At 37.4% G+C, this 27,471-nt stretch overlaps 3 protein-coding genes across 3 annotated transcripts; all 3 read left to right on the plus strand.

Annotated features, from left to right (window-relative positions):
• The first annotated feature begins 587 nt into the window (after positions 1-587).
• LOC110860565 (vitelline membrane outer layer protein 1 homolog) lies at positions 588-1,972 on the plus strand. Its single transcript, XM_022109626.2, has 3 exons — positions 588-903; positions 1,145-1,418; positions 1,797-1,972. Exons 1-3 carry the CDS (start codon positions 655-657, stop codon positions 1,853-1,855), a joined length of 582 nt encoding a protein of 193 aa, XP_021965318.1. The 5' UTR covers positions 588-654; the 3' UTR covers positions 1,856-1,972.
• A 1,494-nt stretch (positions 1,973-3,466) lies between these two features.
• On the plus strand, positions 3,467-9,261 carry LOC110860710 (ras-related and estrogen-regulated growth inhibitor-like protein). The gene is made up of 3 exons (XM_035860498.1): positions 3,467-4,044; positions 6,091-6,147; positions 7,644-9,261. Exons 1-3 carry the CDS (start codon positions 3,921-3,923, stop codon positions 8,471-8,473), a joined length of 1,011 nt encoding a protein of 336 aa, XP_035716391.1. The 5' UTR covers positions 3,467-3,920; the 3' UTR covers positions 8,474-9,261.
• A 7,758-nt stretch (positions 9,262-17,019) lies between these two features.
• Positions 17,020-19,066, plus strand: LOC118439276 (ATP-dependent DNA helicase PIF1-like). Its single transcript, XM_035860439.1, has 2 exons — positions 17,020-17,863; positions 17,955-19,066. The coding sequence occupies exons 1-2, from the start codon at positions 17,039-17,041 to the stop codon at positions 18,996-18,998; spliced, it is 1,869 nt and encodes a 622-aa protein (XP_035716332.1). The 5' UTR covers positions 17,020-17,038; the 3' UTR covers positions 18,999-19,066.
• The last annotated feature ends 8,405 nt before the right edge of the window (positions 19,067-27,471 follow it).

Here is a 27,471-nt window from a genome sequence, read left to right on the forward strand (position 1 = left end):
GTGACGTTAATTACTTTTCATGACAAATGTTTGCATATGCATCACGTAAAAAATACGAAAATATTTTACGTGGAATATTATCCACCACTGAAATGATTCTGTGAATATATATACAACTCGAAATTTGTTATGAAATTATGAAATTTATTATTCATTTGTAATGCACAGGTGGCTATGAAAATATTTTACTTTCCTATTTTTCACCCTATCGATTGTGATACGATTCTTATGCTAAATGTTTTTTGCCATAAAAATTGATGATCTCACATTTTTTGCATAAGCACACATTAAACCAATATATAAATACCTTCCCACCATGCTCATCTCTCATTTTTATCTGCATTTGACCACCTCCATGCATTATATAATTCCTACCTTCCAAAAATAAGTATAACTCCAGACTGGATACATTTTACATACGTAATTATTTGTATAATTACATATACCAGAAAATTAATTTATAACAGATGTCATGATATGATAATGGATGGATAACCATCCTCGTGACACAATAACGAGAAGGTAACAGATAAGGTACCTTACGCGATAATAATAATAATGAGACTACTAAACTCGACACGAATATTTCCACACTTTCATTCACTCTCTGCTCCCTGCAAGACACACACATTCGTAAAAAGTACAGAATTAATCATGACGACTTCTTGGGTGTGGATTTCCATCGTTCTTGCCGTCGCCTCCACGGCCTATGCTCAGCGTCCCATTACCGTGTGGTTGGAGTCGACCCGGAGAACCAACTGGGGGGACTGGGCGGAAGAGGCCATCTGTCCAGAGGGGACATTCGTGACGGGATTTAGAACCAAAAACCAGCCTGATCAAGGGATATTTGTCGACGATACGGCGATGAATGCGGTCGAATTAGTGTGCAAGGGTCCGGAAGGGGTGAGTCGAGATTAAATAATTAGCGACAAGCTTCGTAACTTTGCAAATTGTATGCATTTTCAAGCTTTCTTGCAAATTTTTAGTGAGATTTTTGCGCAATGCAAACTTGTCTCACTTAAAAATTAAAGGATTTGAATCGCAAAACAAACAAATCAGCGCTTTATTAACCAAATTTCGAAATGTTTACAAAATTTCGAATTAGTAACAGTTTATCTAATCAATTTTTTAAAAAAACTTGTAGCCCGCAACGTACATCAAGTCAGGGGAAGCGCTGCATGGAAATTGGGGTACATTTTACGAATGTCTGGCGCCTGCGAGGGGGACCGGCTTCCAAATGAGGGCAGAAGGGCCTACGTTGGATAACACGGCGGCCAACAATATTGCTCTTTATTGCGATGGGAGCAGGATGGAGGGGAACGGAAACACGTGGGGGGATTGGACCGAACGACTCAATTGTCCGACTGGAACACTCTTGTGCGGATATAAGGCTCAGATTGCGGTTCAACTTCCGTCAGGTATTTTGACTTGAAATTGCCATTTTTGAATCATTTTTCAGCATTTTTAATGATTTTTTTAATCAATTTTGTTGAATAATTTTCAATCATTATTCAACATTTAAAAAAATGTTGAAATTTGACTGGTAGATTTTGACATAAAATTAAATAAGTATATTTTTTTAAAACAAAAATGCCTAAATTTGGCCGTTTAACTTCTGACACATTGTGTCAAAATTCTAATCGGTACATTTTAAAAATGTATTGATTTTGCTAAAATATTCGAAACACTGTTTTTTTGCTTGAATTTTAAATTAGGGTTATTTATTACGCAAAACATTTATAAATAAACATTATATATGCTGGATTTCACAATTTGTGTCATTTGATTCCTTGCAGCCATTGATGACACTGGTCTGAATAACCTGGACATGGCTTGTTGTTTGGAGTCATCTTGAGTGACAGGACAGGGCACCACTCAAGTACATTTTTTATTGTGTGTGATCCATTAAAATGTAAACCGTTTAACGAAATCAAAAAATTGTTCACAACAATAAACTTGTAAATAATTAGGATTGATTATCGATATAATTTTATTGATTGATTGATGAAAGCATACCTATATTTGCAGTGTAACCTTATCATTCGGTTATCTTAATGGTTGGAAAAACCTGCATAAATTAATTGATTATTGATTACAACATGATGTATAAAATGACATACATATTGATCAAATATTGGATATCAAAACTGTGTTAAGGTTCTGGCAACAAGTAAGCCCATGGAAAATCAATTTTTTAAGGCTTGCAAAAATGGTGGAAGGTTGTTATCCTTCGAAATTAAGTTTTTAAATGTTTGCGAATACGTACCTGTTATAAGTATTCACTGCAAATATTATTTGCTAGGCCACGTGTCATAAATACTGCATACGTCCCGAAATAATTTGATGAATGGGGTGATAAGATACTTGAAAAAAACTTGATTTACAAATGTTACTTATCAACCATTTATTTTTGAATGCAGGCTCAGTTTTTCTCAAGTACTCGTTAAAACTCGAAGTCATGGGGTAGTTGAGACAGCTCAACTCCCTCAGTGGCCTCTGGCCTGAAACTTTCACGCTATTTGAGTTCACCACACCCGAACTAGCCGAATTATTTTATTATTGGAGACCAGTTATTTCTATTTTGGCGTTTAAATCATACGAAATTCGTGAAATGGAGTTTAACTGAATTACGACACTTAAATTCCTGCCATTTAAGCGTTTAGATTTTTTTCTACATGCGCCACGTAAGAGCCTGTTATAAGTTTTCTGATTTTTTAAGATTTGAATTTTAAAAAAACATTTTCATTTGCCGATGTCAATTTTTTATATCCTTCTCCTCAAAGTCAAAGGCATCTGTTTTCAGAAATTTGACCTCGGCAAATGAAAATGTTTTGTGTAAATTGACCATCAATTTGGCAGAATTTAGCACTATCTTTTTTCAAATTTCCAAAAATTGAAAAATTTTAATGCATAAATTGGATCCTAAGGAAAATAGGAATATAATGATATAGGAAAGTATATGGTTTTGACGAATAGTTTATTCGTAATTTGAGAGAGAAAATCAAAAAAACGAAATTAAAAATTTGCCATAATTTCGCCAAAAATTGAAATTTCGAAAAATGGGTTTGGGGTAATATTTTTCATCCCAGAAAGAATTAGTATAAAATGTTTGAGTGCGATCGCAGATTTTGATGCGCTCTTCATCGGAGTACTTGAGAAAAGCTGAGCCTGCATATAAGATTCAGCTCTAAAACTATTATTAATTATTTTTTATAACATGCTTTATTTATTATCTTTTATATCGTTTAAAAGCACTTTTAATCATAAAAACATAAAACGGCTGTATACCGACGCAAAATAAATTGGGTATTTAAAACACAACTAACCAAGGATTATGTAGTAATAATTGTGCTGACAATACATTTACTACGATCTTATGTCATAATACTAATTGATGTAAATATCCGTATATCGGATCAAATTCGGTCATAATTATACCGTTAATCTGATAAATTGGTAGGAAATTGTTTGTTTTCTGTCGTAAGAATAATATCCATTGCGCACCTGTGGATTCGGGGGCTATTTACCTACTCGTAGTTGCCAACCTCACCGAATTCGCAATATTGGGTTGCGTATGTTGGCCAAAATGGTATCATGTTTCCGTTCTAGGCAGGCATTCCCTTCCCTTCCCTAATACCCGGGTTGTCAGTTTCCCCGATAATTCGGCTTGTACTTAACTAGATGTTGGCTCCGGGCTTCTCTCAGTCGCTGACTTTCATTTGAAGCAAGCACATCAAAACTCGGAATCGTCTCTTGAGTCTCAACTTTAGCGAAAATATTCGAAATCTCACTTTGCCTCTTTCTCCAATTTCTCCTGTTAATCGGAAATCGGACAGTTTTTATTCGTGCATTGTGGCGAAAACTTGTGGGATTTTATCCAAACAAGTTGAATTTTTAGTGCGGTTTGATTTGTACAATTTATGAAAATTGCAATGAATAAGAACGGCGAGGGGAAAGGAGGCAGCAGCAGCAGGCTAAACGGCTCACGGGCAAATAGTAAACTTCGGGTGGCAATTTATGGACAACATGACGTTGGCAAATCAGGTATTTAAATATTTCGCAATTTTCCCTTCATTTCATTACACAATTCGACAATTGAGACGAATGACGTACATTTTGAATGGCAAACTGACAACTGAGTCTCATCATTAGCAAATTGATGTTTTAATTTGCAAAACCTGACATTTGTAAATGCGACGTGGAATCGGATTCGCATTTTAAGAAATTCGCAATTTAGGAAATTTGCATTTTAAAAATTCGCATCTTATGAAATTCACATTTTACCAAATTTGCAAAAAAATGCAAATTTGGATTCTCAATTTTATCATAAATTATTTTAATTACACATGTCACCCAATTTGCATACTTCAATTCATGAATTCGCACCGATTTTTCCTCCAACCCTTCTCTCACAATCTTAACACGATCTCGTACATATTTACCAACAAAAATAGCCCAGTTTTATTTCAAATGAGTCACCTTCAGCTATGAACTTTATTTCTTGTCCTCCTCGTTAATGTTGAACTAATCGTTGGGCGAGTCCCATAAATAAGATGGGTGCAAGCAGCAGCAGCTTATTTCTCAACGACTACGACGACAACAAGAAAGTTGGCATGTTGGAATGGAGACTAAAAATAAGATCTGTTGGTTAGAAAATGCACAAATACATAAATGTGATTCATTTGTGGATCGTAATACATACGAGAAGTTATGCAAGTTTAAACTTATAGCTTTGTTGTCGTGGCGTACAAATTGGATTGCGACACATGAGGAATCATTTATTTTATTGTGTAGTGAAGCAGCAAAAAATGCGTTGTTCTCGTTATCTTGATAAGTTGAAGATATCGGGACATTTAACGGAGATACACAAATGTTAATTACCTAAATCTAAATATGTATAAATTTGGTGAAATATTTTGCGTTTAATGCATCTTTTAAATTATGGAAATTCGCAAAATTGTGCTATTAGAATAAATTGGCATTATACAATTGATATGACAAAGTATTGAATTTATTGGCATTCTGAATTTTATAGTTTCGATATTTTTGAAAATTTAGACTCAAATTAACAAAATTTTCAGAATCTGTATCTCATAATGATGGTTTTTTAACGTCTTACGATAATCTATTTATTTTATTATACTAAACATTTTTTTAAACCATCTTTTGGTCGCTAAAATCTTTCAATTTTCAAAAAACATAACAAAATACATATTAAAAATCCCTAAAAATTCCACTTATGAAATCCCACCCGGAGGCCAAACCCATATCTTATTTTCCCAAAGTGAACTTGACTTTGACTCGAAGCATGGCAAATAACACAAATCAATTCGGCGATTTTTCAGTCATGGAATGTTACTCAATCGTTACGCCGTTACTCGAGAAGGTCGAGATCAGCCAAGCAAAATAATGCAGAACGACACACGACCATTTTTCGCAATGTCTTTATTTTTTGCAAGATGAGTGGATTGGATTGGTCCTTGGTTTTATTGAAGTCTGCATTTCTCAGCCAAGCAAAGCAACATTATCGTAATCGCGATGTTTCGTTACTGTTGTTACTCCATAATTTTACTGAAGGACAGAGCAGAAAATTCTAGCTGTGCCATGTTTATCTTGCAATAAGAAATAAGTGCATGATGATGAAACTTGGAAGGAATTTTGCATTCTTGCATAGTTGTAAATAATAATAATCTCATAAATTTATGGGGGAAAGATGATGACACCTGGAATTTTATGTCAATTTAATCCACGTCGCCACGAATCTTGGTGACTTTAAATCGTCGCCGAAGTAAAACACCTCCCACTCAAGGTCTAAATTATGCTGTACTGATATTTATTTTTGACATGAAACTGGATTTATCCGGTTGAAAGCATAATGAAAACTGGTTGACGAGTGACTTATGATATGAGTGCGGTTTGGTTTCCAACTTATTGCTTGGTGGGAATGACTTTATGTACAGAATTTACCGGAAATAGACAACTTTTGTGACGTTGACGTACATAGTCTGGAGCTGACACATGAAGAAGGAAATAATAATGCGGGGAAGGAAATAAGGTGAAATTTCTAATTTGTTTTTTATTTAATTGCAGCATTTACCGTGCGATACTTGACGAAACGATATATCGGAGAGTACAAGTCAAATACAGGTAAAAATAATTTTTTTGACATATCTTAAAATTTCAGGGTTTCCAAATTTTTGCAGTAGAAACGTTGCATTTTTTAAAACAAACGAAAAACACTCTGAGAATTTGAGATCACGTTGTGTTCACGTGTACACCGAATGAATTTCAGGATTTTTACAGTAAAACGTTATATGTAATTTTGAAAACGAAAGCATTCTGAGATCACGTTGCATTCACGTGGACACCGAATGTCCAACTCCACCAAGAAGAGAACTATTATTCTCGAAGGTCTCTGTTTCCGTCGTCATTTTTCCACTTGACAGCTCGACTAACGGACCACCCGCCCGTTAATAGATTGACGTTTGCATTATACGGCATAAGGAACTCATACTCTTACCAATATCCAGACCCATACGCAGCAATAAATTGGATTTATTAGGCGGCGGCGGCAATGTTACAAACTTTCCTTGGGAAAAGTTGAATCTCTGTCGGTGAAAGCAAAAGCAAGCACTTTACTTTACTTTTACGTAGACATTTTTGCAGTGGCCGCGGAAGCCGTGGGGACATCTGCGGACATTTAGGGGAGGGGGGTTTATATAACATGGGCAGATGATGGGGACATCGAATAACCCTGGGGACATTGTCCCCTCAAGCTTCCGCGGCCACTGAATTCTGCATTAGCCATTGTTTGCCCAGGAAAAAGGAAGTCAAACTTTTTGTGGCGACGACGAAGTGGTCGTCGTCCGTTCGTCGCCAATGGAAAATTTCCTCCCAATTATTATTACACCAAACTTTTCCGTTATTATTAATATCGTAATGAGAATATCAACGAGTCCTTATCTATAAAAAAAATCGGCGTCAAGAATCCACCAAAATTGTCACACTTGAGCAAAGTGTAACTCCTCAGATTATAAGTAAATGTAAATACCCGGGTATTCTGGGTTTGACTGGTGTCTGGAAAATTGCCCGAGGAAAATCGCCAACGTGGCGTCAGTTTGGTGAAGCATATTACATGTTCTAGGTCGAGATTTTTTCCCGTGTGGATGCAATTCTTGGCTCGGATTTCTTCTTATCATTTAATCCCTTCATGCATACGCAGTGATCTGAAAGTAATAAGTTTCCGCTATAAATAAATTATGGGAGGGTGGGTATGTAAATCTGGGTAGAAAAATATATGTAAATATTGCAAGCTGAGCAAGTACATACGTGGTCTCAATTTGCCTCATTTAATGAGACAGCTCGCAACAGTGGCTGTCAATTAAGGGCAAAATCATATCGTTGTGGGCAATTTACTACGGTAAATATTTGGCAAGTATTCGTGGCGACGTGCAGCTCGACAGGTTGCCTGGCTGGCTGGCCAGGTGGAAAGCAGAATTATTATGTTTTTAGTCAGTTATTAGGTAACTTTCCTCTCTGAGGATGAGATTAATCTACTGCAAATGATGATTGATGGATTACATGTCTTTCGTAATAAATATGTAACAGACGGCTGATCGAACACCTCTCTTACTTTTTTACAGATTTGCTCTACCGTCAAACACTCGCCATCAGCCACGGGAGCTCTCTCGACATCGAAATCGTCGACATTTCCACATCCTTCGTGGACGGGGCTGAATGCATCGAGCGTAAAACTTTCCCTCTCGAAGAACTCTATCGAGCCGACGGATTCATCATCGTCTATTCCATCACGGACCGAAGCTCATTCGACACAGCGATGCAAGCTCTCAGCGATATTCAAAAAATCCACAATATTTACAAACCTCCGACATCTGAAAATGGCAATTCGTCATCGACTTCAGCTTCTTCAAAGTCCGGTCTCCCCGTTCACGTCACTCTCATTGCCAACAAATGTGACCTTGTCCATGTCCGACAAGTAGATCGACTTGAAGGGGTCGCTGCAGCTGAAAAGTTCGGGTGTCAATTTTACGAGCTGTCCGTGGCGGAGAACTCGCCCGAAGTTTATTCCAGTTTCCACTCGATAATCACTTCACTCATCGCCACCAACGTTCCGCCGCCCAAGCGGAAATTCTCCGTGAGCAAGATGCTGGCCAGTCTGCGCCTCGGGAAGAATTCGCCCTCCAACGCGAGCCCAGTCCCCATCGCGCCCGCCTCCATCGCGGACACCAACGTCGTCACCAACGACGCCGCCTCCTTCCCGAATTCTCCAGCGGGGAGCAGAGAGGGCAGTCCGGGCGTGAGTGGGTCGTCGAAGGGGGCGAAGCATGAGCGCCAAGGGTCGGGCGACTCGACGTCTTCGTTCACTTCCAGCATTTGTCAGCTCAAATCGAAGCTCGTGGTTTTCAATTCCATGAAAAAGAGGCAAAGCTCACCACCCATTTGTTCCCTTTGAGCCACGTTGTACTCGTAATTTGAAGCATAATGGTGATGATATTGATATTGTTCTCAGTTCTATTCCAATTAGTATTTGCACAATGTGTACACAATTTATTTCGTCATGTTGTCTGCACTCATAAATCTACAGATATAATTTGATACGTTATTACCGTGTACCTTAATTGCTACATAATGTAAATACGTTATTTTATGTATTTTATGCTAATGATGATGTAAATGAGAGTGAATGAGAGTGAAATAATGAGTGAAAATTGAGACTTCCTCAATTGTAACTGTGTCTGAGATAGGTAATCGAAGAGTGAAACGTACCTGGCTGATTGGTAAATACGATAGTCTGTCTGATTGGATTTTCATGCATGTACCTCAATAATTTAAGGTGATTTTATGAGAGGATGAGATTTCTGACGATATATTTTTTATCATATTTTCTTTCAACAATTTTTGTAAAGAGATTTTTTTATCGTTTATGTAAAATGAAATTCAAAATTTCTGAAATTTTGAAAATTGAATCTCAGTCTGCCACTTTAATTAGGAAAAAAGAAATGTGTAAAACTAAAATAGCTTAGCTTAGTTTCTTAATTGTAGTCAATCAATTAGTCCAATCAGTGTATCCAATTATAATTAAGAAGTGTTAGATTTTAGTTAATTAGATGCATACGTAAAAAAATTGTAGCTTAATTAGACAAAAAATTAAGTGTGGAAATTAAAACTAAATCATGATCAAATTCTTGCTGACATGTTTGTATTCTTAAAAAAAGTGAGTTTAATAAATGTTTCTCAATGATAAAAACTTAGTTCTTGTTCCAAGTTATTTGCATACCTAATTTACATATTCTGTGCCAAAGAAAATTACAAGATACACATCAAAGTCTCACACCGTAAAAAAACTTACTCCACAGTTTCATTAATGAAGAGAGAAAGAAATTCCCAGAATTTTATCCCGGTTTTGTTCCTCGTTTCCTTTATGCCTTTCTTTTTACGAAATAAAAAAGCTCAGAAGGAGGAAATTCAGAAGTAGGTCATCCAGGTCGAGACCCGGGTGGAATCCACTACGTTTCCACGATCCGTAACTGAATTTGGATTCAAATGAAAGTTTCCCATTTGAAATTCAGCCCTTAATAAAATTCTGTATTCGAGAAACTACTATCAGTTACAAGTTATAGTCAGCAGAAAAACGATTTCGCTCCTGAATGAAACATTTTTTTTATTATCTTCAACTTAAAAGAGAAACAAAGACTAGGACTTTCTCCCTTGATGAATATGTAAATCTACCTTGTTGGTTTGGTTTGTTGAGACTTTTCTTCCTACTTCCGGCTTCAATTATATAAAGAATTCAGTCCAACTTATCGTCATCTCCTTGTTTCTTTCAGTGCTGGTGAAATTGCGGAAAAAGTGGAGCAGCAATAATTGTATTTCGTCTCCTTTGTATGTAGACAAAGGGAAATTATGGATGTATTGAAACTTTTTGCTGAAAAGGCAACTTTTTTTACATACGTTTCCATTTAAGATTTTCTACAAAATTTGGCCCTTTTAACTGACGATGGCAAATTTGAAATTTGGCCACAATTCGGTCCAACTTTAAACAAAAAAAGGTGCAACCTCATCTCTCCAAAGTCGGTCATATAAAGAACGTCCGGGAATGAATGGGAATGGTCTGAAAATGTGGTCATAAAATCACAATGAGTTATCGGAATTTTAAACTTTTTGCATATGTATAATACCAAATACGTACCTACATAATTTAATTAATAGCTAAGGCCGCCACACCCCCGTTGGCGACTAGTTCGATTTTCTTGCGAAGATTTTTCATTAAATTTTTTCCCGAAGTTTTTGCCACTTCCGAGGTGATTTTCTTCCATCGTCCTTTGAATTTTCGAAAGGTGTCAGGCACATCTTGAAGCCGGGAGTATACTGACTTAGAACGTGCCCAGAATTTTTCGATTGGGCGGAGTTGGGGTACATTAGGTGGGTTGATATCTTTTGGTACGAAATCAATATTTTTCTTTCTGAGGTACTCGGTCACTTTCTTTGCATAGTGACAAGTGGCGAGGTCAGGCTAAAACAAAACTTTATCATTTTTGTGAAACCTATTAATAAATGCTTCCAATCCAGCCTTGACGCAATTTTTCAGATAAATATCTTGATTGATATTCCCTTCGAGAACTACCGGGTCTGATACATGTCCGTGACTGGAGATGCATTGCCAAATGCAATATTTCTTTGGAAATTTGTCTTTTTTTCGTACTTTTTCTTCATAAGCCACTTCAGAGGGATCCGAGCTATGAAAAAAATGACGCCCTGGAAGATTTGAAGGGTCAACCGGAACATACGTTTCGTCATCCAGGATCACTACTTTTCCACGCATTTCCTTCAACAATTTTTGACAGCAATCCTTGATCCGACTTTCTTGTACGGGCTTGTAATTTGGTGCAGGTTTTTTGGTCCTTGCTTTGATTCCTAATTTATGGACCTTAATTTCCCCCAGGTAGCTTTTGGAAATTTTGACTTTCCTGGCAGCTACAGCTACTGACGTTGATGGCTTGGTTTTGAAAATTTTTTCAATTCTATTTTTCACTCGAGTGGTCGCTAGCTTCGCCGGACGACCAGCTGGCTTCTTGAATTGCACATTTTCGGAATCCTTGAAATTTTTTATGTAGGAATACACATTTGAACTTGGAATTCCTTCCTGCTTAAAAAAGTTCCAGGTCACCTTGGAGTCTCGGTTGGCTGTCGTGTTGTAGAACTCCATCACTCGTTTTGCTAACAGCTCCCTTTCAAACAAGCTTCTTCTACCCTTATCCATTTTTGAAATTTAAGAGTGATATACCAAATTGACTCTAATGAAGTGGGCTTTCAGAAATTTAAATTATTATAGTTCGCGGGTTTATTGATTTGTCAATATACTCGCTAGAGCGCGCATTCCCATTCATTCCCGGACGTTCTTTAGTTGGCATCGCGTCGACTGGCTCGACATCGACACGGGGACAATTGAGTCCTTTTTTGGTCTGCATTTCTAAGTGGGGCAGACCGAATTTATTGTGCAGAAGGGACGATTACGTACGTTAACGAAATTGGTATTCACGGCATGAGATGGGCACGGTTATTCAGGAAATGTGTGTTTTTCGTAATGCTGGGAAGAAGAAGCCAAAAGTCGAAAGGGGGTCGTGGAGAAAGTGAAATAAAGTAAATCATTATGCGCACGATTATCCGCAATGGACTGACCTACCTTTGTCTTCCCGGCTTTATTTATGTGACAATGGGCATATTTTTTGAACCAAGTCGAGTGTCCGGGATAAATTCCCTACAAATATTATACAACCTACGTATATATTTTGTAATTATATTTAAAATTGTTAAAATTAAACTTTCGAGATTTGGAGTATCCAAATTTTGAAATTGTTCATATTCTTAATCCATAGTTTGTATATCTTGCCCCCATTTTATCATCAACTATTACGTATGCTCACAATTAAGAAAATATCCGCAACGACTTGACCTACCTTCTTCTTCCCTGCACCGTTATTTATGTGACAATGAGCATATTTCTTGGACCAAGTCGAGTCTCCGAAATAATTTTGTTTCCGAAATAAGTTTTGTTTTTATAATTTAACCTGATTCCAAGACGTGTACAAATTAATGACGGAATTCCAACATGGATTGTTTACCTTTTTCCCCAAGAGAAAGTTCATGCTCGATTTGATTCAAGATTGCAATTTTATTAATGTATGTACACAAACAAACTTGTTCCATCGATATATACTAGCCTCGTTTTTCATTCGTAAAACCAGGCCAATTTCCATTTCATGTCCGTTGTTGCGTAAAACAGGGTGCAATGATAAAACGTAGATGAACAATGAGATAAACAAGGAGATGTGCAGTAGACGTATTTTTCTATTTTTTCCCCATAAGCTCAAATGTGGGGGCATTGTGAGACATTTGGTGCTATATGTGGAACATATAGTATGTTGTCCGGCACTCTTATGGGAAATGTCGATCGCTCGTACAAAAAAACGGTTTGACCTACAGGGATGGAATAACGTTCATTGGATACATCTGGGGAAGCTTTAAAATGACTTTTTTCTAATTTATGCTATCTTGAACCGTTTTTAAGATATTCAAGAAAAACCGTTTTTTCGGATTCGAAATCTTAAATGTTTCGCTGAATGAATTGGGTGCATGATATACTATTGCATGCTATAGCAAATATGTTCACAATGATTTTATCTATGATATTTACTTGAAAATTTTTTCGAAATGGAGCTTTGTTATGGCACCAGATTCGAATTTTCGAAAAATTTCGCGTTTTCAGCAACCAATTTCTCCACTGAGCTACAGCCAAGAGGATACATTTTGGTGACCTGAACTCAACGGGTTCGTATAGGGGAGGGTCCCGGCTAGTGCCCTCAACTAATTGACTTTTTCGAAATAAGCCTTAGTTTTCGAGTTATGGCGCGATTTCTGAATTTCAAACCAAAACAGCAAAAACTTGATTTAACCACCGAGTATACTTTAGATATAATTAAAATATTTTTTTAGGTTAATAAATACGTATAGAATTTATAATCCATCAATTATATGTTATCAACTTTCAAACTAAAATATTGATGAAGATGCAAATACAAATTTACTACTTATAGAAAAAAATAAGTTGTCTGCGTAGGCATATGGAGACTCGTCTCAGTGTACCCCTGTTGTGTGGGAACTCGACGAGCAGATACTTCAGCTCCATTGTTGCTTCCCGACATTTCTGCTTAAAATACAAAATAAATACAATATTTGTAGTACTTTTTAAATTACAAATTTTTAATTAAGTTTACGAGCAATGCCGTATAAGGCGAGGAAACGGCGAAAGTTGGAACAAATGAGGTGGGCAAAAAGATCAAATATTACAGCAACCGTATCTGAGGAGAACGAAATATCAAATATTGAAAATAATCAGGGCGAGGTAAATCGGATTGTCGATCCAACCGAGGAAGGAGCAATTCTCCCGCAGCCTACGCCCATTCATGCTAGCCCCCATTGCTCAGAAGAAACACCACAGCAAATACTCTTCAGGATCAACATTAATCAGGCTGCCGAATGGCGGTGCCGAATTTGTGACCGTACGTGGTACAGAAAGGGTATTCGGTGAGTATTTTGAAGATGTTGATAAAGTAGATATTTTAAAAATCATAATAATAAAATTATTTTCACAGATCACTAATTGTGACAAAAATCATTCACGACCTCCTAGCTGCTGTCGATAACAATTATGATCAGACGGTGAAATCCCAGCTCATTCCAGAGGTTTTGGAAATCATTGACTGTTGCAAGCGTTGTCACGAAAACTTAAAGAGGGGGAGAGTTCCTGCTGCTGCATTGGTCAACAATATGTTCGTCCCACCATCTCCGAATATCATCAAGAATCTAACAGAAGTAGAGTCGAGAGTGGTTAGTAGAGCGAAAGCGTTTCTGAAGATTTTCAAGTTGGGGCGAGGAAAAGGACAATCTGCATTACGTGGACAAGTCATCCATTTCGCGCAAAGTGTCGAAGAGGTCCAGGATCAGCTGAGACTTGGGCCAAATAATAATTATGGGACAGTTATAGTAAGTGAATCTGTGGAAAACTTTCCCCACTCGTCGACATACACGATTCGTCCCGCAGGTATAGCATATTTACGTGGTTGATCTATATTCGAGTATTAATTATTTAATTATTTAATTATTTCCTCCAGTGCTTCGAGAGGCGCTCCAGTGGCTGCTGGTCAACAACGATGGATACTCAAATGTCACCATTGAGCAGTTCAATTTGAATGGAATCCGTATCCAGGATCTAATGATTCAAGAAGAAAGTGCTACTCCAAGTCCAGTAATAAACATTAGGCAGCGTCAACATCGGGTAAATACTGGATACATCGCCATAACGGGAAAGACGTGGATGTCGTCGTTACAGTTAAGTTTCTGTCAAACGGCAGCCGTATTCGGGGAATCAGCCGGAAAGCAATGCACTGCAATTTCGGCGGTCGCTACAGTTTATGCAGCAGTTAAGCCGCCGAACGAGTGGACAGTCCAAGACGGAGACAGGATTTTGACTGAAGGTGACTTTTATGACAATCAATGTCGCAAGAAGTTGGTAGCAGGTATCAGAATTCAAATATTGTACCTGTCTCTAAGTTTAAGTATGATATATATGTACCATCCCACAGCTCGTGTAATCACGGAAGAGCATCAGCGTCCTGTCATTCCTGATCATCTTGCTGTGGACGAAATTCTTGGCGAGGTCCGAAATTGTTATGGAAACATTGTGCGCATCGAACTCGTTGAAGGCGGGACAGTCATTTATGGAGGATTCGACAAGTTTCTGAGGGAGGCCCAAACGATCACAACAAATTCAGTAGCTGATGCTTTATCCCAATTCCTTCATGGCCAATCAAATTACGGGCTCATTACGGCAGGCAAGTTTGTTAGAAGAAATCTTAATTAAAATGTATTGAAATATTTTTTAATCAATTCTAAATTCACACAGGTGCTTATACGATGGGACTGATTCGGACAGAGCGTTACATTTTCTACTTCGACAGTCATTCTAGGAGTCAGCAAGGCCATATATCTTTAGCTAAGTCCGCCAAAGCAGTAATCCTTAGGCTCGATCGTAACCACCCAGAAAGTATTAATCATATTAGATCTATTGTCAACAAAAATTGCGTGGGAGGTCCTGAATCCGCCATCATAACCATTACTCCCCTCAAACTCACAATAATCGACCAAGGACCCGACATAACACCGCCTCCAGCGATTCCGGGACCGTCTGACCTCCCAGAAGATCTGCCGCCAGAAACTGTTGTTTTTGGTGAAGAAGCTGCGGAAGACTGTTTGCTACACCCAGTGGACTACATAGAGCCACAGCTGGAAAAATTCAATCTCAATCGAACTGCAGCTCCACCCGTGAGATTAACTTCTGAGAATCACTTAGAAGAAAAATGTTTCATCACCTGCTTCCCACATGGAAAATTTGGATTGGATGAAAAGAGAGATGAACGATTTCGCATCACCACGCATGCATACTTTCAGACAAGGGTAATGTCGGGAGATCCTCGGTTCCACCGCATAGATTATCTCTTTTATGCACTTTCAAGATCTGAAGAGTCGATTATCCGAGCAAAAATTAATATCTGTGGGAACATGAAATACCAGGATTCTGAAAATGATAACGCTCCTGCAGCTGAAAATTTACATCTATACATGAGCGCAATTCGTGGCTCCAGATCTTATTGGAAGAGGTATACGGGGGACATAATGGCAATGATTATGAGGCTTGGTCCGCCAATATTTTTTCTAACGGTTTCCTACGACGACATGGGCTCAGCTGATGTGCTCAATGCAATGTGGAAGGCCGGTCATCCCAAAGACGACCCTCCTCCGGACAATATTCAAGATATGCCATTCGACTTTCGTCGGGAGTTATTAAACTCAAATCCTGTCGCCGCCGCCCGCCATTTCAATCTCAGGACAAATGAATTAATAAAATTACTGAACCAGGATCAAACGATATTTGGAAAGCCAGTAGTGGACTATACATTCCGGGTAGAGTTCCAAGACCGAGGTAGTCCACACCTTCATTCACTTATATGGATTCAGGATGCACCGAACCTTTCCACACCTGAAGGAATAAACTTTATCGACCGCAACGTGTCGTGCCGACTTCTAGGTAGTGGAATGGAGGATATTGTACGGCGATATCAGTCGCACAAAGATACGACCACGTGCTTTAAGAAAGGTTCCACGTGTCGGTTTGGGTTTCCACGACCTCTTGCATCTGAAACCACTCTGGAAGAAACCAACAATGGTCATGGAGTAATCCTAAGGCGTTGTCAAGGGGAAGAGCGGGTGAACAACTACCATCCGACACTGCTGAAGATTCTTCGATGCAACATGGATATACAGATTGTAACAGGCGTTGCCGCTGTCGCCCTTTATATAGCAAAGTATATCGGGAAAAATGAACCTGAAACCCTCCGTGATGACATTCGACACACCCTTCAGACTCTCCGTGAAAGTCGACAACCAATACGGGTACAAATGGAGAAGGTATGGATTTCGTTACTTAGTTTTCCAAAAAATTTTAAGAGGTACTATTCATCATTCATATTTTCATATAGGTCTCTCGGCTTTTATTAAGTCGCAGGACAGTAGGATCCCAAGAAGCTGCCTATCGTATGGCAAATCTTCCTATGAGACATACGTCACGTGCATTTGTATACATCCCGACCTATCTACCTGGTGATCGCATCAGATTGTTGAAGAAAAATGCATATCTAGAAAGGGATGAGGTACAATTTGCAAGGTATGTACAGTAAAATTGCATGAAAAAAATGTATAAATAAAACAGGAAATTTAAGTTGCCTATTTTAATTCTAGTAATATAATTGACAAATATTGCAATCGTCCTGAAGATCTACGAAATATATGTTTATTCGAATTCGCCTCCAAGTATCAGCCCGTACGAAATTATCAACAGGTAGATGATGATTTTGATGAAGGAGAGGAACAAGAACACCAACTACTACATGCCAACCGATTGATGCCACGATCTTTCTACCTTAAGGATAGGTCTATGGGACTCTGGAGAGAAAGAGCAAAGTACGCCGTAATCAAGAGCCCACCATTTCATAGTGACTCCGACGCGGAAAACTTTATCTACAGCCATCTACTACTGTACGTTCCATTCATTGAGGAGAATTTCACGGCGGACGGGGAATCTGTTACAGATGCATTTGAGAAGAATAAGGCCAATATTAGGACAACTTTGGACTTCCCTTTAATACGTCCTGATATAGAGAAAGATCTTGAAGCAGTAGCTCTTCATCTAGCTGATCTTAATCAGGACCCCCAAGAAACGCTTGCAATCCATGAGGTCGAGGAGTATCAATACCTTCCTGACGTCTATGACGGAAGTAATGTGCTTCCAGCTCAAGAAGAATATAGGATTGTACTTCTGAATGAAGCCTGCTTCATGGCTGAGAAGCTAAAAATGAACCAAGACCAAAAATTCATATACGACATGATTGAAGGACATTTATGCGATCCTAGCAGAGGTCAACTACAACTTTTCATTTCTGGAGCTGGTGGAACAGGAAAGTCGTTCCTAATTTCCTTGATGACGAACCTCATCTGTGCGAAGGAAGATGGACCAGGCCCAGCAGGTGTACTTTTGGCCGCCCCAACTGGAGTGGCAGCTTTAAATATAAATGGACAAACCCTTCATCGCACTTTCCAACTTGCTGTAGAATCTGGTTCTGTTCCACGTTACGCTCCTCTTGGCGCAATAATGCTGCAGAGAATGCGAGATAAATTTCGGGATGTTGAGTGGATCATCATGGATGAAGTATCAATGATATCTTATGAGGTTAGTATATTATCAATAACTAAATTAATACGTAATTTTAGGAAATATTATAAGTCATCTTTAATAAGTTAACTAAAATATTTTTGTTTAGTTATTCCGTCAAGTAAGCCAACGTTTGGGAGAATGTTTCGACAACACGCTGCCATTTGGAGGGAAAAATGTTATTGTCGTGGGAGATCTATTCCAGTTGGAGCCTGTTAATGGGCACTGCATCTATGATCAGCCACGACAGTTAGGAGCGGAAGAAAACCTTTGGAAGAATTTCGCTTTTAAAGAACTTACGGTCAACATGCGACAGGGTCAAGATCCACTCTTACATATCTGTAACAACCTACGAGAAGGAAACATCACCACTACTGATCTCCATGAGTTGCGGATGCGAGAGTTTAGTGAAGATACTTCGAGCACCGCTATGAAAGATAAATTCAAAGATGCTATTAGAATATTTCCTACAAGAAATCAGGCATCTATTTACAACCGACTCAAGACCAGGACTTTTCGTAGTGACCCTCACATAAAAGTCTATACTATCAAAGCGAGGGATAGTTTCTTTTCTGGAACCAAAGCTGGATCCCGTGCTCCGTTGGCATATAGCCACAGAGACAGCAATAAATGTGGTGGCTTCGTAAGTTCCATTGACTTAGCAGTTGGATCAAGAATTATGGTAATCCGGAATTCGCCGACAAACCGTTATTTAGTCAATGGCTCAATGGGAACGGTCGTCGGGTTCAAGTGGGAAGAACTTGCAAGGGAACAACATCATCACGGCGATCTCCCTTCAAGTGTATTGGTGAAATTTGACGATTGGCGCATTGCTGGGACTCGGGAAGGTGTCTATGAGTTAAAACCTACAGATGTGACATACACAGGGAAAGCAAAGGAAGAAATTCAAAGATGGATGCTACCTATTGTCCTTTGCTGGGCAGTGACAGTGCACAAGGTACAGGGAATCACCGTAGATAAAGCAGTGATCTATTTGGGAGCCGAGATTTTTGCCCATGGGCAAGCCTACGTTGCCTTAAGTCGCGTCAGGACACTGGATGGAGTCGCTATATTGGAACAGGACGACAACAAATTAACTGCGAAACCACCCGACAAACTTATAGCGGAGATGGCTCGGCTGCGCGCCTTATAGATATATATAGAGTATCAAAATATTGTCATGATTTGTAATATTAACAATTTGAATCTCTTGAATTAAAGTTGGACTGCTCGTTGCAATTAAAACGTATTTTTTTTACTTATTTGAATTATCATATTTTTAATATTAAGGTGAAAAGCATCAAATAAGTATTGCGGTAAAACCGCTGAAAAATCTATTTTTTCAAAACTAAAGATACTTACAATATTCTACAAAAAGGAGAGAAAAAGTAACAAACAAGGCGTAGAAAACATTTACCTGTATATAATATATTAGGGAAAAAATAGGGGCAATCAAAATAGGTAAAATAAAGAATAAAAAACAATAATATCGGAAATGTCTCGTCCTAATTGACAACCATGTAATGTTTAGGAAATACAATGAGAACAAATACGTGGCTAATGTGCACAGCTACAACTGAGGAATTCATGCATTAAAAACCAGTAATAAAAGTTTATAATCCTACAGAGCTATTCATGTTCGTCTTAACATATAGTTTACGTAATTTATATTTTTATTAGCATATTTAAGATAATAAGGAATCTTTAGAAATACCCAAAAATTGCTCCTATTTTTTTCCTAATATATTATATACAGGTAAATGTTTTCTACGCCTTGTTTGTTACTTTTTCTCTCCTTTTTGTAGAATATTGTAAGTATCTTTAGTTTTGAAAAAATAGATTTTTCAGCGGTTTTACCGCAATACTTATTCTCTTGTTTCCGTAATGTCAGTGGTGGTTCCTGGATACATGCTTTGTTTTCTTCAAAATCTTGTTAAGTCTGATTATTCCCCTTCAAGGAACAAATACAAATCTACATAATCATTTTCAACGTATGTTTGTATGTAGACCATGTAAATATTTATGCACACGTAGCAAGAAAATTGGATCAAAAGGTCGAATCCTGACAAGAATACGTGTCCCTGTTAGAAAGGGATGGAGATTTTCCATACAGATTTTTGTACATTATCATATCATTTATCTTTGCGTTTTACTGTCCGAAGGATCTCTGTTGTCAATTTTATTTGGACTTTCTCTACCGACGGGGCAGCTTAAAATAGGCCAGTCAAACTTGAGTCGCTCAAAAATATATAAGTGAATGCTTATCATGCCAACTTAACATTCATCAATTGAGTAATGTAAGGGCGTTATATTGTTATTAATTACTTATCACGACCTTCTTTCATCAATGCCGGACAACAGAGGACCTATATCTATTGTCCACAATATTTATTATGCATATTTTAAAAATTATGAGTCTGGCGTTGAAGTAATCCTTTATTCACGTAGCAAGCAAATTGGATCAAAAAATCGAATCATGACAAGAATATATACGTGTCCCTGTTAGGAAGGGATATATGTACGAGATTTAGGGATTTACCGTACAGATATCAGATCATTTATCTCTAAGCTTTCCTCTTTTTAAGATCTCTGTTGTCAATTGTATTTGAACTTTCTCTACGAACGGGTCGGCTTAAAATTGGTCAGTCAAACTTGGATCATTCAAAAATATGGCGTGCGAGGATTCACGTCCTGAATCCTCGCTGTTAACTTAAGATTCATCAATTGAATAATGAAAGTGTAGTATCAAATACTCCACAACATTCCTTTCATGCAGAAACTTTCTCGTCATCTACATTAACAATACATAATTCCTAAATTTTAATAATTATGAGTTTGGAGTTAAAGTAATCATTTATTCAAAATGTAATTTTTAATTGTAGACTTGCGGAGAAAATCGAATTTTGGTAGGTTAGGAAAATCACTACTTGAATACGACCACGTTCTGATACATTCTGACCCTTCTGGCAAACACGTTATTTTAGATCCTCACATGTCCTTTAATTTACACTATGACCATGTTATAAAAAAAAGTAGCAAGTAATCTCAAATTTATGTACGGTATAAGACGTAACCTTAATGAACATGTGATGAGAATAATGCTAAATGCGTATGTACACTCAGCAATAGACTACGCACTAGAAATCTGGGCAGTCCAACCACACCAGAAATTGAAATCACTGCAAAACAAAATCGATAGATTCCTAATTGGTTATTTCTACCCAACAATTGTAAGGAAAAGTAGAAGAAAAGGAAGAATTAAACAGAGTAATATTGATGCGAATGTAATCAGAGCGAAATGTAAATTCCTGACTGTCTCTGAACGGCGTGACTTTGTTACTTTAAAGGGTGCATATAAAGACTACAAAGGTAACAAGCTGTCTTTATCAGAAAGAACAATAACAAATAGTAAACCCTTAATCACCAGCCAAAATGTAAAAGCTGAAATATACAAGAAATCAATAGATTATAGAACCAAAATATTATGGAATGAACTACCGAGATCACTTAATATCTCCGAAATGAACTTCACTACTTTTAAAGAAGAAATAATGGAAATCATTATACAGAAAAGAACTGAAGAATTTTTATAGTATTAACTAGATAAGCAATAATTAGTAATATAGAATAGCCAAATATATGGTATATGACCAGTGTGTCACCAGTGGTAGACCATTGTTGTTGTACTTGTACGATGAATGCAATGAATTGGGAAAGACACAGTAATAAAGATATACAATTATACATACATACATACATACATACATACATACATAACAAAAATATAGAACAAATCAATATAATTTAATGCGTAACAAAACTATGTTAATATATTAGGGGACCTCAGACACACGAAAAAATTGTCGCTTAGAATTTCGCTTCGTTTTTCGCTTATCGATAGCATGGCCAGAATTATGAAATTTGCAAAATTTTGTTCCGACTGGAGCTAACCGACCTCAACCCCACTTCTGAGTTGAGTTTCTGTTCGCTTGCCCCAGAGTTCGCTTATCAGGAAATAAGCGAAAAACGAAGCGAAATTCTAAGCGACGATTTTTTCGTGTGTCTGAGGTCCCCCATTAAAAAATAAAATAATTATTATCGACGGCGTATGAAATTCAAGATGAACTGCTTAACTTCGCAATTCTTATTAACATGTGAAATTATTAGTTCGACTGAAATTGGCGATCAGTATGTGACTTTGTTAAATGTAATATAGCACATGAATTTGAAATGACATTATGAATCTGAAATTTGAAATGATTGATGTCAACCTTTCACCTTTAAATATAATTTTTTAAATTATCCTTTTCACGGAAGGCCTTCAAGTATACTTCAAGGTATAAATAACAATGCTTTCTCCACGTGCCATGTTAGGTTCTATTTTTACAACTTCTTAGGCATTAAATTGGGTCAACTTTGCCTGTAATTGGATACCACGATTCTTCCGTTGGGTATTATTCCTTCCTCAAATTGTTCTTACTTCAATGTCTAATACGCACATCGCTTGGCCACTTTCGTATTCATGACGAAATTATTCCGTCACCCGACCTATCTATTTATTTACTCTTCATATTCTTTACCTTGCTAGATAGAAAGCTAACAAAATGCGAAAAGGTTACACACACGCTCACCTTTCCCGTTTATAAATAAACACGAAAATACAACACAATAGGTTTATTCGTTGTATCAACTTTCTCCGTAAGTATTGCTCTGTAAATGGCACATTATTGTAAAGAAAAGTAATGCTACACATAATCAGATTGATACTACATATTCAATCAACAACTGTTGCTTAAATACGAATCCATGCTAAATAGAAATGGCAAAGTTCAAATACTGTTTTTATTTATAATTCTAGAACATTTTGTTTCGTTTACGGAAGTGGACAAAAACAATGAAATAATTAAGTAAATAAACACCCGTTTCATTAATAAAATCTGTCTTCTTCAGTTTAGTAAAATTACAGCGTCACAATATTTTGACGAAAATATTGATGCGTAGAATAAAATGTCGCTTTAATTAATTATTTAGATTGGTTAATTACTTAATTATTTTGTTTACTTGATTTACTTAATATATCAAAGTTAATTTGTGATTGACAGGATAAGAAAATTACGTAAATGTTCAACTACGCGTGACATATCAGTTTTGCAGAATAGTTTTCACACTTGAAGACGGAAATTCCGAAAGCTAAATTCGTCACTCATTCTTTGCTCAACGCTACTTAATTAATTAGTTTTATAGCTTTGACCTTTTTGCCAACACTCGTCTCCACCCAAACAGTGACGAATTTGCTCGTATCGTACTTGTGAAGTTGTAGACAAATCCCATATACAAAGCTTCCTACTGACAGTGCGTCATCATGGCATTCATTTCATGCTTTCACTTTGGGGTCAAACCAGATTTGGCAGGATTTCCACTCCTTCAACGAGAGTTTCTTATCTATTGGGCAGAAAGAGAGGCTGATTTTCTACGTTATCATCCCAATTAATGCACCATTCACAAAAAACGAGACTTTCTCTTTTTCAATTGTTACATCAGAGAGGCCGACAGATTGTGGAAATTCAGTGGTTGCGTGTACAATTTGTTTCTTCGTGTAACATCTTGACTCGACATTTTTTCATATACTTGCAGTTCTATATACGCAGAAATAATGTAGCCGTGGCATGATTCCCGAACCTGTAGTGCAGAATTTGGTGGTCACAGATGGCAAAATTCAACGAACTCGAGGATTTGATCCTCACGAGGGAGAAAAACGAGGTGAAATGAAAAAGAGAAACTGGATCAAACCAACCCGTTTTATTAATCGTCTGCTGAATCGAATTGCACGAATGACGAGATGTGGCTACTGACAACTTGTTACAGAGCTGAAAAATGACATTTTGCCCAGAAAATTGTTCGCCAAACTGTATCAATTTACAGGTTGACTGGTCACATAGTCTTGGTCGTTCATAAATGATATATTCTTTAAATTTTGAAAAAACGAGGACAATCGTTTTTCGTAACGTCAAATGGCACGCATTAAATGTGATGTCATTAAAAACTTTATATCCATCCAATTCGGGACAAGGTTTCGCCTCGAAGTAAAAGTTAAACTTTTCTAATTGGAATTCTCATTATAATTAATTCCATTAAATAAATCAGCTTCCGAGCGAGAGATAACGCCGTAAACTTGCCTCGTGTCAACTCGTGTGTCAGGACGCTAACAAGAAAAATGATGTAGGTCAGGTGAAATTTCTTGACATGCACTGTTTCCTCCAAATTCACGGTCTCTGCACCTCTGCTGGCACGAGAAACATCAAAGAAAATGCTTAAGACAAAGGAGCAAATAAGTGGATGAGCAGACTGAATTGTGTCCCAAACTTCCGGTGGACATCAGCCACGAGTGGAGAAAAAAGGAGGTCTAGGTTTACCCAAATCTCGTTATCCGTGCCACGAGACGATGACAATCTTGGACTCAATTGTTTTATGATTTTACTTACTTGCTCTGGATACCGTGTTTGCATAAGATTTAAGTTTTAACATCAGCCAATTCTGAGCCTATATTATTGGTTTTATTATGTATTTCGTCATCTCGTTCTCATTATGACGAAAATCCGACGGGTTTATGATCTTCCATTGTTGGGAAAGAAAGGGAAATGAACGTGACCCCGATTTCTTCCTCAAAGTCATAATTCCGTGAGATCGGTGCACATCGTCGCTTTTGCAGTTTGTTTCGCTCTTCTTCCGTAAAAAAATCAGTGTCAATTCAATCACGTCTCTTGTTTAGTGAGGTTTGAAGTCGTAAATATTTTGTTTTTTGGGTTAGTGGGTCACACATTTCAAAATCAGAACCTACCCAAAGTTGCGATTGCAAAACCAACCACTTTTCAACGAGGAGAAAGCTCCGTTGGTGTGGTTTGTGTGTCAAAATCACTATTTTTACTTCCTGCTAATTACATAGTTTAGAGTTTGATGTGGATTGGATAGGATGACGGCAAAAGTGACATCTTTGCGTGACGCAAATTAGGGAATGTTGAGAATTTCATGATGCAGGAAGCCAAAAAAGTATCAACATGTCGGCTGCACATGCTTGAAAAAGGTAATTAAAAGCGATGGACGTCTGGAAGGTGGGTTGAAGGACGGTTTGGAGAAATATGAGAGCTTCACTAATCAGCAGCACATTTTGCCACTTGCAGCAACAATGAACTTGGTTAATTGATTGCATAATGGGAAAGAAACGGCTGAGAAAATACTCGTCGGAAGAACACCTGTCAACTTTCTCAAGAATCCATAAGTTCCTGGTGAACTGTGAGGCGACAATTCTGTCTGGCTGTCCAAAGTTCAAAATTTCGCTAGTCTGGAATTTTATGAATGATTTCATGAAACGCTGGGTTATGAAACTTCATGTCGACCAATTACTGTCTGCCAGATGAATTAAAGTCTCGTGTTTTACGCATTTAACTGGGTGAAGTGCAGGAATATTATTTCGCTGAATTTTCTATATACGACTCTTGAGACAGATAAAGTCTCTAATGATAGATTGTGAAGTGCAGGATTGCCTCTCATGTATGCCACAAGAATATTTCTACATCAATTCGTCGTTGAAGTTGCATTACGTATGCTACTAACTGATTTATTGTATTTTCTACGTCTCATGACGGGATGAGACAGCTAAAAAATGAGTAGGCTAGCACATCGTCATATTTGACATAAAATGCATTTCAATTTTTCTTCACGTGTATATTAAGTACACTGCAGTTTTTGAAATTTGTGTGAATTAAAGTAATATCTATTTTGTCCACTTGTGCAAGGGGCAACTTGACAGGCAAGGTCTTCACTATATTTTACAGGTATACATATTTTCTTTTGCAAGGATTCCCTGTGGTTTCCCAGATCAGGCAAAAGTTTTCGCTTTATGTTTCTGTGCATTGGTTCCTCATGCAGTTTTCCCAGCAGGAGTTCTAGGAAATCCCCACTAAAAAGTTGAAAGTGAAAGTTGATAAGGTGGTAAAGTATTAGTTGTGCAAAATGTCGGAAAAAGACGTTAGAATTTTGACCATCTACTTAAAAGATAAAGTTTTGACTTGAAAAATTTGCCCGTTGTAAAACTTTAAAAAATGTATACTAAAAAAGAACAATGCAATTCACAAAAATCCTGTACACCCTGTACAATCCGTATCCATCACACAAACATCTATAACATTTTGTGTAAAAAAAATATTCTGCAAGAGTCACACGTAATAAACATACGGGTGAAATTTCTTAAATAAAAATTGAATAGCTTCAATGCCAAATTATAAATTTCAAATTAAATTGAATTACAATTAATTTTCGAAGGTAGTTCTTGATAGTAAAAGTCTCAAATCAATGTCGATCCATATCTATAACATGTGACCTGAAAATTACATGGTTATTAAACTTGGAATTCTGAGGATGAATCAGACAAAAATTTGAGTAACAAAAACCTGTAATTTCCAGCAAACTTCTGTGTCGAATAACTTCTCGTCCACCCCTAACCTTCACACACACGCTTCCTCACAGCATGTCGTAATACGAGATGGGATACATGTAAAATACGACTAACTTTCTCCACGTGCATGTTTACTTGAGAAATAACAATGAGACATCATGATAAGTCAGAGACTTTCACCCGGTGGGGGTCACGTAAGCCACTTTCAGTCCAAAGATCTTGAGCTCAAATGCCAAGGATTTTTTAAAGCTACACAATTGAAGTCATATTATTTTCTCTTAATTCATTTAAAGACATTTTTTGTAAATTTTCTTTATACTTTCTCCAATGTCACCTCTACCCAGCAATGAAAAGTTTATTCAGACTGCAGTTTCAAATGGATGCACTGTGATCATTATTTATAATCATGCTCAAGAGGCCGACCTCCTCGTTGTGCTTCAACAGCTCAGCAGGATTCCCACGTGCTTTCACTCACACTAATTGTACGGCTGTCATCGTTAGTTGTTGAAACGCATCAGAATGATGAATATGACCACTTTCTATCCGGTTTTTATGCTGATTTACTTGCACAATAACTACACGAATTATGCAGTGCACAACTTGTGGAGATAATGGAGCTTTTTGGCCTAATATTACGCCTTTCTCCTCTTTGTCTCGAGCTTACGACCAAGAGATCATCGCCGGTGGCAGACATTCTCATTAAAATTTTAGCTTTGATTTACATTCCATCACACGTGCCTTACTAATTTAATTTTAGACAAAGGTTTAATGTAGTTCCAGATTGTGTGGGTCACGATGTTGCGAAATAATAATCGCCATTTTATGTCTTAACATACAAAGTCTTACTAAAATTCCACAATCAGGGACATGCGGAATTAATCTTTTAGATGCAATCTACGCAGACGACAAAATTTCCTTGCGAGGTTCACAACTGGGTCACCTTAATTTATTTATAGTGTTGTCTGATGTTGTTACAACAGGGTTTTAATTACTTCATTTTATAGGCAATTTTGTAACCTGGGACAAGTGACATTTCTGTCTGTCCGCCGAAATCCACACTAAAATCTCAATTTCGGCGTGTCACAACTCCATTAAAATGAAACTGATAGGTTTGAGCATCGTCTGATTTTCTTTATAGATTTTCAACGCATTAAACCCTCAGACAATCGTAATT

Source organism: Folsomia candida, unplaced genomic scaffold, assembly GCF_002217175.1.
Source record: "Folsomia candida strain VU population unplaced genomic scaffold, ASM221717v1 Fcan01_Sc033, whole genome shotgun sequence".
Classification (NCBI taxonomy): domain Eukaryota; kingdom Metazoa; phylum Arthropoda; class Collembola; order Entomobryomorpha; family Isotomidae; genus Folsomia; species Folsomia candida.